Source organism: Rattus norvegicus, chromosome 11 (assembly GCF_036323735.1).
Source record: "Rattus norvegicus strain BN/NHsdMcwi chromosome 11, GRCr8, whole genome shotgun sequence".
Taxonomy (NCBI): domain Eukaryota; kingdom Metazoa; phylum Chordata; class Mammalia; order Rodentia; family Muridae; genus Rattus; species Rattus norvegicus.
This window is the reverse complement of record NC_086029.1, coordinates 96,431,694-96,445,129: the sequence shown is the minus strand read 5'-3', so window position 1 is coordinate 96,445,129 and position 13,436 is coordinate 96,431,694. Positions and strand designations below refer to the sequence as shown.

Below are 13,436 nucleotides of genomic sequence, written 5' to 3'. Positions count from 1 at the left end.
ACTAAAATAAGAAACGTTATCTCTTTACATCACTGCCTTGCCTGCCCTTTCACTTTTGTATTGTGGAGTTTACTAATCATAATTCACATAAATTTTATCTATTAATATAGATGTGAACTTACCTTTGTGCCTTTTGTCTTTCAATACCTGTGGAAGAATGAGAACTGGAGTTGCGAATCAAATTACTCCGAAAGCTTTCCCTCTGTAGCTGTGTTCACGTCAGGAAGCTGACGCTGCAGTGCCGTCTTAGTAAACATCAAAACTTGAAGAACTCTTTAACACTTCTATTGACTGACTTGGTGGAGCAGAGGCACACACCCTTAATTCCAGTACTTGGGAGGCAGAGGTAGGTGGATCTCTGTGAGTTCAAAGCCAGCCTGGTCTACATAGAAAGTTCTAGGACAGAGCCCTGACTAAAAATATTTTAATTATTTTATTTTTTAAGATTATAATTACATTATTTCCTCCATCCTTTCCTGACCAAGCCAGCAGTCAACAGTCAACAGGTTCTCTGGGGCAGGAGTGAGGATTGAAAAGAAAAAAGACAATTAGAAAACATTTAACATGACTCCAGCCAGTTCTGAGGCTGAAACCGATGTTTTATTTTCCAATCTGCTTTTATATCACTTTAACTACAGGCACAATGAAAAGGTCAGTTCTGAGTAGAGGAACAAGCAAGGTGATAATCAGGTCCTGTAAACACCTTTCTGGGGCTAATCGGGTTGATCAGGACAAAAGGACACACATGCTTCAGCTGAGCCTGCTCTGAACGTTGCCTTAACTCTAATGTAAATGTTCAGCCTATTTCCTGAGTCCAGGCCCAAAGTCAGATTCCCACCTAGAAGCAAGTGGCCCCAGAAGGAGCCCCTCGCTTCTAATTCTCACTCCGCAGAATCTGCCTGACGTTCTTGGACCAGCTTTCTCTCATCAATTAATTAAACACTTTCTGATTAAAAAAAAAAAAAGCTGTCGGACCCTCCTGGGCCCCCTCAGTGTTTGCCCCTGCTGAGCCTTGCTGATGCATGTGGAAGCCTTTGTTCTTTTTTTTTTTTTTTAAAGATATGGGTTTGGGAATTTTAGCTCAGCGGTAGAGCGCTTGCCTAGCAAGCTCAAGGCCCTGGGTTCAATCCCCAGCTCCGAGAAAAAAGAAAAGAAAAAAAATATTTATTCAGCGTCATGATCAGACTTATATGAAAGGAACATCTGGCCTTGCTGTTTGGCCGATGGGCAGTAACACCTGGCGGTAACACCATCAAGTCAGTTCCTGCTTTTTGTTCTTGTTTTTTTCCTGAGGGGGTAAACTTGTTTTTCCACTGTGCTTCCACCTAGTGGACTTGGGATATATATACTGTGAACGTCAGTAACGCTTTTGCATTCTCTTAGCACGAATGACCTGAGTCTGTGTCTTTTGTTAAATCCCCTATGCCTACACCCGGTTCTCGGTTCTGTGGCAGCACAGGCACCATCAAAAAATCAGAACTAGTGGCATGCACCTTTAATCCCAGCACTCAAGAGACAGATCCAAGCATATCTCTGAACCGGAGGCCAGCCTGGTCTACAGAATGAGTTCCAGGACAGCCACGGAGCTACACAGAGAAACCCTCTCTTGAACAATTTTTTTTTCATGACCTACTTTTTCATTAATTGTTGTTACGCCTGGGGCTGGGTTCCACAACTCTGTGTTGTGGTTGGGTGTAGTGTTCTATAGTGTTCTCCATCTACTGCAATGGGGAATTTCCTTGATTCAGGATGGGGACTACTCTTATCTGTGGGTATAAGGACAATTACTTATAGTTTAGTTAGATTGTGCTGGTTTAGTAAAGTGACTGTGGATTCCCCTCCTACATCCATGATTTCACTGGCCCTGGGTAGTGGCTGGGTTTCAGGACCAGACATGGCTGCCCTCTAGTTAAACAGTCCAATTAGAGATTTAGCTACTCTGAGGTGTGTGTGCCGAATCTGCACCTTGAGTTTTACGTTTATCCCCTTTATCCACGGTTGGTCTGTGCTGTGCCTGCAGCATTTCTCGTCCGTTCTGTTTAATGGGAGCAAACGTCTCCAGCTTTTGCTTAGCTGGGGATATCCTAGTTTCCTTTTGTTTTTTGAATTTAGGGGTTTTTTTTTCGGTTCTAATGACTGAACCTAGAACCTTATGCATAGTAGGTACTGTGGTTTGAATGAGAATGGCCCCCATAGGCTCATATATATGAATGCTTAGCCACCAGGGAAAGGGTCTGAAAGAAATAGGAGGATTAGGAGGTGTGGCCTTGTTGGAATAAGTGTCGCACTTGAGTGAGCTCTGAGGTTTCAAAAGCACCCATGTCAGTCCTAGGTGCTCTCTTTGTCTCTCTGTCTCTCTTTGTCTCTCTCTCTTCCTTTCTCCCTCCATATATCCTTTCTGTCTGTCTCTGTCTCTCTGTCTCTCTCTCTTCCTCTCTCCCTCCATATATCCTTTCTGTCTGTCTCTGTCTCTGTCTCTGTCTCTCTGTCTCTCTCTCCCTCCATATATCCTCTCTGTCTCTCTCTGTCTCTATCTCTCCATATATCCTCTCTCTGTCTGCCTATGTCTTTCTGTCTCTCTCTGTCTCTCTCTCTGTCTACAGATCAACATGTAGCTCTCAGCTACTGTTCAGTGTCTGCCTACCTGCCTCTGCGCTCTCGCCACAAGGATAACAGATCAAAGCGTAAGCAGGCCCCCGCTGGTTAAATGCTTTCTTTTATAAGAGTAGCCCTGGTCGTTGTGTCTTCACAGCAACAGTGTCTAAGACAGTAGGCAAGAGCTGCATCTCCAACTGGTAATGTTTTAATTTCATCTCTAGTATAATGAAGGACTTTGTTGTAGATAGCATTCTCGGTTGGCAGGGCTTTTCCCTCTTTAAATACATCACCCTATGCCTTCCAGATCACAAGCTGCCCACTCAGCAGCCTCTGACCAGGTGAAAAGCTGGTGCTATACACTGAGCACTTGTGTTATCGTCTACTGGAAACCGTGGGATTCTGTCACTCATACACATACGTCTGGTAGATAGCATTTAAAACAACTGTCATTGAACAAAATGTTACATCCAGCGTACAATGCTCAGAAAAGTCTTTCTCAGAGATGATAATATGCTTTGTTGTTCACACACCAAGCTGTTAAAGAGAGTTAGAGCACATCCCCCAAAGTATGTATTATGTGCACCACAGGTAGCTAAATACAGTGCTCCTCTGGGATAACAACAGCACCTAAGTCAGCTAAGTGTAGCGGTGCTCACGGTGGGAAATTTGTGAATGCAGCACACCTGGAGTCAGCGTTCCACTTGGGCAGTCTTGTGCATGAAGACTTCAGTACTCACACCACCTTCTGTGAGGCTGGCTTCATAGAGAAAGTGCAACATAAAGTCATTCAGAAATCTGCCCCTTAATAAACACAAAGATGAGACTGTATGGATAGACAGTGTCAGAAGGACAATGCTAACATAATGATTCACGGGGATGTGAGAGGCTCCCCTACTAATGTGGCTAATGCTGCTAAACAGGGTATTTGGGAGGCCCAAGGAGTCTGAGGCCAGCCTGGACTACAGAGTGAGTTCCAGGGCAGCCAGGGCCATACACAGAGGCCCTGTCTCATAATGCATAGATAGATAGATAGATAGATAGATAGATAGATAGATAGATAGATAGATAGATGGATGGATAACGCAGTACTGGGACCCTATCTTTCTAAGCACAATGCTTCAATCTCAGTCAATCATGTACTTAAACAGACTATATTTATATGTGCATGTACATATTTATATGTATATGTATAAACATACATGCACACACACATGACCAATGTCCTACACACACTGTATGCTGCTGAACACAATGGTTCATAGATTTAACCTGCATTTGCTCCTTCAGGAACTCTGATGAGTACAGACTCGTCTTATGTAGACAACGTAAGCAGCGCAACTTGCATTTTCACCACCTTTGGCTGCTGTATGGTATTTCATAATGTACAGCGACCAGGTGTGCCTTCAGCCTCCGCATTCCCATTAGCAGCTGCCCTACTTTTCAGTGTCATAATGCACCTGCCTTGCTGTCACATGACAACACAGCTTAAGATGAGTGGTGACTGTACCCTTTCCCATATACTGCGTGATACATATCGCGATGCACAGACATGATAAGATGCGTGTTCCCTCTTTAAGTCACTGCAGGGTTTAGTATATTCCACAGCGACACAATGAAGCTGACGTTTGTGGTTTTTGATGTTACATGACATCCTCAGTAACATTGTGACATTAAGAATCAAGGTCTGGTTCTCTCTGTGGGGTCTTATGATTATTAGATAAACATTAGGTATTAGATGTATTATGTAGTGATGCAAAATGACAAAAATGCATGCCTTCGATGCCAAATATCTTATGTGACATGGTACAAGACAATTAGAACCTTCTCCCAGTTGTCATGTAGTACCATGTGCTACAGTGACATGTAACTGACGCCTCTCTTCTCAGCTGATACATGGCATACATAATACACACACATACATACATGTATACACACATACATACATGTATATACACACATACACACATACACATATATACACTTATATATACATGCATACATACACACATACACACATACACACATATACACACATACATAAAAACATACATGTATACACACATACATGTATATACACACATACACACATACACATATATACACTTATATATACATGCATACAGACACATATACACACATACACACATATATACACACATAAAAACATACATGTATACACACATGTATATACACACATATACACACATACACACATACACATATATACACTTATATATACATGCATACATACACATATACACACACATACACACATATATACACACACATATATACACACATACACACATAAAAACATACATGTATACACACATACACACAAATATATACACACATACACACATATATACATGCACATACACACATACACACACATATATATATACACACATATATACACACACATACATATATACACATACACACAGTGATACAATGCATTCAGGCCTGTATCCCAGCTCATATTGTACATGACTTTGTGTTATGTAGGATGAAGACCCAGACCTGACATGCTTGCTGCCTCCATGGTATAAAAGCCGAGAATAAACACATCCTTATTCCCATAGGGACAGATTGCAGCCCTGGCATTACATTATCACAGATGATGTCACATCATCCCTGTGGCAGACTGTGGCTCACTGTCTGCATGCCATCTCTGCACTGTGAAACTAAGCAACAGGGTAAAACCATTGACTCTGGCCTCCGTTCCTGACCACCTTAAGGCACCATATATGCCCGGTGCTCTGACCCCCTCTGGGTCGCTGTGGGGAATCGTTATGTGATACGACAGCCTCCACCCCTTCTCCCAGCTGTTGGATGACATTTACATGACTTAGTGACATGATATGGTAGAGGCATTAGCTGTCATGTGATGTTACAGGTGGCATGGTACCATGTTAAGAGTAAGTCTTCATCCTTCTCAGCCGTCATAAGCTGAAATATGTGGCCTAGGGAGCAAGGTGACTTGGCTCTCAGCTGTCATGGGACATTGTAGGGTACACACTGTGTGTCTCGGGCATCTCTCTCTGTTTGGGTTCTGTTAGTGTCTTTTTTTTTAAAAAGATTTATTTATTAATTATATATAAGTCACTGTCTTCAAACACACCAGAGGAAGGCATCAGATCTCATTATAGATGGTTGTGAGCCACCATGTGGTTGCTGGGATTTGAACTCAGGACCTCTGGAAGAGCAGTCAGTGCTCTTAACCGCTGAGCCATCTCTCCAGCCCTCCTGTTAGTGTCTTAATCAGTGTCTTACTCAGGGTTTCTATTCCTGCACAAACATCATGACCAAGAAGCAGGTTGGGGAGGAAAGGGTTTATTCAGCTTACACTTCCACATTGCTGTTCATCACCAAAGGAAGTCAGGACTGGAACTCAAGCAGGTCAGGAAGCAGGAGCTGATGCAGAGGCCATGGAGGGATGTTAGTTACTGGCTTGCTTCCCCTGGCTTGTTCAGCTTGCTCTCTTATAGAACACAGGGATGGCACCCCCCACAATGGGCTGGGTCCTCCCACCTTGACCACTAGTTGAGAAAATGCCTTACAGCTGGGTCTCATGGAGGCATTTCCACAACTGAGGCTCCTTTTCTGTGATAACTCCAGCTTGTGTCAAGTTGACACACAAAACTAGCCAGTACAATCAGTGTGTTTAAAAAAGACATTCAAGAAGTGCTAACACTCCAATATCCAGAATTGACTACGTGAACCTCTAATGACCTTCTTCTAGAGCCAGAGTCTATGCATCTCAGGCCAGCCTGAATCACTACACAGCCAGAGATGACCCTGAGCATCTGATGATGCCTGCTATTCCTGAGTACTGGGATTCCAGGCATGCACTGCACATAGAGCCCCACTGCATCTTGAATGCTAGGCCACGTTCTACTAACTAAGCTACATTCCCAGCTGCAGACCGTGACTTTTAAATGTATGATTAAAATGATTCACCATAATTCGGTATACTGTCAACATTAAATTACAGTTACTTTGGAGTATATTTATTCATGCAAATTACTCCTCCATGTACAGGTGTTTCCATGGCTTTTCTATTGCTGTGCGGACACCATGAACAAGGAAGGGTTTATCGGGGTCTTATAGCTTCAAAAGGTGACTACTCCAGGACCATTGCAGCAGGGTAGATATGGCACCAGCCAGGCAGGCATGGCCCTGGGGCAGTAGCTGATAGCTTACATCTTAATCCATAAGCATGAGGTAGTGGTGGTAGTGACGAGACAAGAGACAGAGACAGACAGTCAGACAGACAAGACACAAAGAGAGGGAGAGAGAGAGAATATATGGACAGTGCGGGTTTTAAAATCTCAAAACCAGCCCTCAGTAACACTCGTTCTTCAACAAAGCCACATCTCTTTTTTTTGGGGGGGGGGTTCTTTTTTTCGGAGCTGGGGCCCGAACCCAGGGCCTTGCGCTTCCTAGGCAAGCACTCTACCACTGAGCTAAATCCCCAACCCCCAATGCCACACCTCTTAATTCTTCCTGAATAATTCCACCAACTGGGGACTAAGTTTCCAAATATCTGAGGCTATGGGGTGTTGTGGGTTGCATTTGCATTCAAACTTCACAAGGTTTGTTCACTGTAATTTATGTTATCCAGATCTGAATTCACTACTTCAGAGCTTATGGTGGCAAAAGGGAAGACAAAAAGAAAGTAACCAGAATGCCTCAACAGAGTTATATTAAAAAATAGTAATAAAAGGAAAAAGGATTCAGGGATGTAATTCTAGAAGCACAAACCCTTCAGAAGCAGAATACAAAAAACAAACAAACAAACAAACAAAAAAAAACCCCAAAATCTGGTGTAGGAAGGTGTCGTTTCTCTTATTCACGCTGCAAGCTAAATTATGAACGTTGACATTGCCAGGTGCTGGCTCAGTGGGAAAAGGACTGGTGAGACAGTATTAGTTCAACTTTGCTAGACCCTTTTCTCGTCTATTCTCCACGTCCAGGCAGTTGATGGTTTCCTTGTGGAGTTGGGGTATTTTTAACTCTAATAAAATTGTCCTAAATTCTTTTATTAATGAGACTAAGAACCCTAATGAGAAGTTGGATCTCCCCTATACCGTTCTCCTGAGGTCACCCTGGGTGGAGTACAACCCGCTTGCAGGCATTCAGGCTCCAGTGGCCTCAGTCTGCGCGCACTAAGCGCAAGCAGGCCTGATTGGCTTCTTTAAAACACCAGGATGCAGAGCCTCGGACGCGTACCTCCAAGGTCAGCTCCACCTGGGAGCCCAGCGAACCCCAGCTTCTTTTTCCGAGGACAAAGAGCGTTTACTAAGTCTCCCTGGAGGGGTGGGACGCGCCTGAATGTGCGTGACGCACCCTGCCGAGCCAGACTGAGACTGACCGGAGAGGCGGGGCGCATGCGTCATCCGCGCTGGAGAATGACGTAAGGGGGCGGGACACACTAAGAGACAGACTCGAGGGGCGGCGGGGGGCCGCGCTATGGACCGCTATGCGGGCGCCGGGGACGAGGCGGCGGACCGGGCCCGGCAGCAGGAGCGGCACTACCAGCTGCTGTCAGCGCTACAGAGCCTGGTCAAGGAACTGCCCAGGTGCGCGGCGACGGGCGGCGGGAGGACCGGGGCTGGGTCCGGGGCCGCGCTCACCCGGCTGTCAACTCGGTGGTCTGCCCACAGCTCTTTTCAGCAGCGCCTGTCCTACACCACGCTCAGCGACTTAGCCCTGGCGCTGCTCGACGGAACGGTGTTTGAGATCGTACAGGGGCTTCTGGAGATCCAGCACCTCACCGAGAAGAGCCTCTACAACCAACGACTGCGGCTGCAGAACGAACACAGAGGTGCAGGGGGCCGTGGGACCTTTCTAGGGCGTCCCTAGCCGCAGGATCCTCGGGTTATGGGGTGCATAGCCATACTTGCCCTTTTAGTCTGACGTCCAGAAACTTCTTACTAGCATTCCTTAGAGTGTCCTCAGCCTCCTATATATGATGGACCTCGTTGCTTGTAGGTCTATTGACAGCTCTGTGTTACCGGTTAGATAACCCGTTATTCCAGCACCTTCCCATTTGAGTATCAGACTTGATCACCTCCGCCTATAAATTATACTAGGCATCTACCATTTTGTTCCATCAGATTTCCTTCCCATTTTATTTGTTCAAGCTTGACTCTAGGAAAGAATAGTGTGACGATGCCCCCGTGCTCACCACTAATACAACACTATAGTTTTTTGAGCTTTTTTTTTTTTTTTCTTGCTTTGGATTTTGATACTGAGGACTGAACCTAGGGCCTCTCACCTGCAAGTTTTCTTTATTGAGCTACATTTACAGGCAAAAACATGCTCTGCCTTTCTGGCAATGCCTGTGTACTGCCAGGATTTCCCCCATTAGAAGTAGATGTTGGATTTTGTTGAAATCTTTTCCAGTTCCCGTGGAGATGATCAGGTGGTTTTTCTGTTAACTCCCGTGAGACACTGATTTCTAAATTCCAGAAATGAATCGTATTCTGGGAATGTATCCTGTATGGTCTTGACACATTGTTCTTTTACGTATGTGGTTTAGTTGTATGTGTAGTGTACATGTGAATGTGTGCACATGTATGTGGACACCTGTGTGTTCATGCTTGTGGAGGCCAGAGGTAGGTGTCCTAGGTAGGGCTACTACTGCTGTGATCAAACACCATGGCTAAAAGCAGCTTGAGGAAAGGGTTTAATTGGTTTACACTTCCATAACGCATCATCATTGAAGGAAGTCAGGGCAGGAACCCAGAGACAGGAGTTGATGCAGAGCCCATGGTGCTGCTTAGAGGATCGCTCCCCATGGCTTGTTCAGCCTGTTTTCTTATAGAACCTAGGACCACCAGCCCAGGAATGACACCACCCAACAATGGGCAGGGCCCTCTCCCATCAGACACTTTAAACACCCCACAGGTTTACCTACAGCTCAATCTTATAGAGGCCTTCTCTTACTTGAGGTTCCCTCTTCTCAGATGACTTCAGGTTGTGTCAAGTTGACATAAAACCAGCCAGCACAGCCCAGGGTATCTTCCTGTATTTCTCTCCACTTTATTTTTTGATTTAAGTCATGCGGCTGGCTGGCCAGTGAGCCATGAGGGATCAACCTGTCTCTGCACACTGCTGTGCTCAGCTTTTGACATGGGCACTTGGGATTCATACTCATCCTACTGAGTCATGTCCCATCCTTGTCTGTTGGACTCAGTTCAGGAAAATTTTAGGGGTTTTGCTTTATTTCTGATATATATGGCAGTCTGTAGTTTTCTTGTAAATTTTTTTTTGTGGGGGTGAAGGTAATGCTGGCCTCAGAATGGTTGAGAAGTCCCTTGTTTTCCAAGATCTTTATTTCTTCACCAAATGTTTGAGGGGCTGTGCTTTTCTTTACTCATTTTAATGTTTTTGTGGAGGTATGTGGTGTCTCTCGTTCACAAGTCTAAAGTACATGGCTCAGTTCACTCTTTTCTCGTTTGGTTTTCCAAGGCTGACCCTCTGTGTTGTGTAGAGCTGGCTGTCCTCCTGTCTCAGCCTCTCTAGTGGTGGGATTCCAAGTCTGGCCAGGCCCCACTTTGCTCGTTCTTTCCAGTAAGCAGGAGGAGGCTTTGCTGGCTCCTGTTACACCCGTCATTCTTCCAGAACTTCCTTCCGTCACCAGGAAGGAAAGGTGTTCACTCCGACTGCTGCTGCTTCTTCCCCTGACGTCACTATGGAGCTGGCCATTATCCTATAGAGCCCTTTTGGGTGGGGTGTTCTTGGTACCTGCTTCAAGACTTTGCTAGTTGTCCTTCAGAAGGCTTGGACTAGGCGGGTACACCTGGCAGTGAGCACTGCTGCTGCCTTCAGCCAGATCCAGAAGGTGATGTCTGGCATGTGCCACCTTGCTTAGGCTTTGTCAGAGCCGGCCAGCCACACTCCTGCTCTGATGGGTGTGGTGTGCCCCATTTTGTGCTAGTGACTCCTCATCCTGTGCCCCTGTCTCTCTCTGCCCATTAGGGCAGACGGTCTGTGTGTGTGCATGTGTGTAGCAGTTTACCAGGGACCAGTACTTTGCTTGCTGGCAGACGGTAAGGACTTCCCAGAGCCGAGCCCTCTAGGCTCACACTATGGGCCTGTGTACCCCTTCACCTCCTGGTTGCTGACCGAGTAGGGGCTGCTCTGCTTACCCACAGGGTAGTAGCAAGCTCGATTTGACACACTGCACTGATGGCAGACAGAGCCCTCTTCCTCCTTTTATAGGCTGTTGGCTCTTGAATACTTCAGTATTTACCCAGAGTCCCTGCGTGATGTCCTATGGAAGATGTCCAAGACAGCACAGCTAGAACTGGGCCACCTGGTCCCAAAGACCACCTGCCTCAGGCCACCTGCCTGCCTCCTGTCCCTGACCTGGGTGTACTGAGCTCTGATCTTTGCTGTACCTGCCTAACATACACAGCCCTGTCAGCACTGGAGGCAAAGGAAGGTGCTGGCCGAGAGCAGTCCTCTAGAGTCTAAAACAACCCACAGCTGTCTGGGAAGGGCTTCCTTAGAGACCCTTGAACTAGACCTCTTCTTGCCCAGCTGCCCGTCTTCCCAACGCCTGCTCTTGCTCTCCCTCCCTCCCTCCCAGTGCTCAGACAGACTCTGAGGCAAAAGCATCTGGAAGCCCAGCAGTCCTGCCGGCCCCACAACTTGCCAGTGCTCCAGGCAGCCCAGCAGCGTGAGCTAGAGGTAGGAGTTGGGACGGGATATCTGGGCCTGACTCCTCATGGGTACTAGCTGGCTTGGTGGTGGGGCTGAGGGTGGCTCAGAAGCTGAGCTAATGGGTGCCAGAGATCTGGTGAGTTCTAGCTCATGACTTTTCCCCATGGCGACTGAGGTGTGCCCTAGCTAGAAGGAGAGCCACGGTCCATCTGTCACTCCCCTGTCCTGTCAACCAAGCATCTCTGTGGACTAGAGCTTCGTATACAGTCACTGAGTCAGGACACTGTCCCTTTTGTCTCAGGTGATGAAGCACAATGTTGGGATGACGAGACCAGTCAGGAAGAGGCTTATCTTACCAGGGAACCCCAGGAAATCAACAAGCTGGTGTTGGGGGTGAGGGCGGTGGCTCCAAGGGTTGAATGACAGGTCTCAAAAGGATTTCCAGCTGGGTCTGTTGGGGAGTCTTATGGAGCCCCTCTGCTGAGCTATGAGCAAGGATACCCTGTACCCAGAACTACTGTGGTGGGCAGGGCAGCCAGGAGGAAGTAGCAGGTGGGAGCTTGTGTCTAAGGCATCCCTGGGCGGAAGCCCTAGCAGAAGCCATCCTCACTCAAGCCCTGGCAGGCCTTGGAACACCGGATCCGGGAGGAGCAGCAGGCAATGGACCGAAAGATTGTCCTGGAGCTGGACCGGAAGGTTGCTGACCAGCAGAGCACACTGGAGAAGGCAGGGGTAGCTGGTTTCTATGTGACCACTAATCCTCAGGTCAGCACCTCAACCAGCCCTGCCACAACCTGTGTCCTTGGTCCCTGAGGGGGTTCTCTCTGGAACTTGTGTTTTCTTTCCTTTTGGTTGGGGGTAATAGGTTGGGGGTAATATTTTGCTTGATTTATTTTTGAGACAAGTTCAGCTATGGCCTTAAACTTGAGGTTCTCCTGCCTCAGTTTCTAAGTGCAGGGATTATGGGCATATGTCAATACAACAAATCCATCTGGAGTCTTAGCACATTGGTTCCTAGTGAAGCCTACAGTTAGTGATAGTTTAGGTGAAAGACCCTGTGAAGAGCAGAGTCTAGTCCCCATGCCCACAGGAAGGTGAGCATGCTAGCCCTGGGGTAGTACCCACCCACCAAGGTAGTACCCTTGCAGAGGTTTCTCCAACATGCCTCCTATTCCACTCTAAGTCAGTCAGAGACTGCTGGCCCGAGCAGGCACAAAGACCCAGATTCTCCCTTCTGCCATGGCCAGCATCCACAGGAAAACCGCCCCCTTAGCCTCATTCCCTGCCATCTTGGCCCTCACATCTGTCTTAGTCAAGGCAGAAGGGCATGAGGTGTCATGCTGGTCCTCATGGGGGCCTTTGTTACATCCCAGGAGCTGACGCTGCAGATGAACTTACTGGAACTCATCAGGAAGCTGCAACAGAGGGGCTGCCAAATGGGAAAGCCGGCTCTGTGACCAAGTGGGCGGTCCTCGCTGTCCTCTGTTGCCTAGGATGGCTGGCACCACAGCCTTGTCTGTGTGGGGGCTACTGACTGTCCGGCTGCCAACAGGCCTGATCTCTCTGAGGAGCTGACTAGACCCTGGCTATGCCCGCTGCCACCCACTGATCAGATTTGGAGGGGAAGGTCCAAGCAATAGGAATGGTGTCATGAGAAGGCCCCATGACTGAATGCTGAGTGGGAATGTGGGTCCCTCTGGGCATATCCCTCCAGGCTTGGGCTTTGCCTTGTTCCTGTGTAGCACCTCCCTTGACAGCCCCCACCCTCGGTGGAAGAAGCTACAAAACCCAAGCCCAGTATGGCCTAGAAAAATAAAGAACCCAGGACGTGGTTTGTGTCTGTGCTACCTAGCATCCTTTCAGTGGCTCTGGCCATGTTGGAGCCAGCAGAGTGACAGCTACCATATACCTTCCAGGATACCCCAACCCCTTAGTACTTGCATTGTCAGGTCCCTAATTAGTACAGACTCCAAACTGCTGTATGAAACTGAAGGGCTTGGCAGGACACATGCCACAGACCCAGCTAAGACTTTAGTTACTGGAGTGAAGGGCACAGAGGGGCCGGAAGGGAGCTGGGCCTCAGTACCTGTGTGCTGCCTGCAGTCATGCAGAGCCCAATGCAGCTGGGGTGTGGAATAAAAGTGGCCGGGTGTCACTGCAGC

The 13,436-nt window shown here is 47.3% G+C and overlaps 1 protein-coding gene across 5 annotated transcripts; it reads left to right on the top strand.

Moving 5' to 3' along the window:
• The first annotated feature begins 2,363 nt into the window (after positions 1–2,363).
• Dgcr6 (DiGeorge syndrome critical region gene 6) lies at positions 2,364–13,106 on the top strand. 5 transcript variants are annotated; one of them, XM_006248609.5, is made up of 5 exons: positions 2,364–8,183; positions 8,268–8,428; positions 11,201–11,301; positions 11,890–12,039; positions 12,648–13,106. In XM_006248609.5, exons 1-5 carry the CDS (start codon positions 8,074–8,076, stop codon positions 12,729–12,731), a joined length of 606 nt encoding a protein of 201 aa, XP_006248671.1. In that variant the 5' UTR covers positions 2,364–8,073; the 3' UTR covers positions 12,732–13,106. The 5 variants fall into 5 exon arrangements, with proteins under 5 accessions (XP_006248671.1, XP_063126529.1, XP_063126530.1 ...); NM_001107080.2 differs by having other exon boundaries at positions 8,061–8,183; positions 11,899–12,039; XM_063270459.1 differs by having other exon boundaries at positions 8,001–8,183; positions 11,576–13,106.
• Positions 13,107–13,436: the final 330 nt, after the last annotated feature.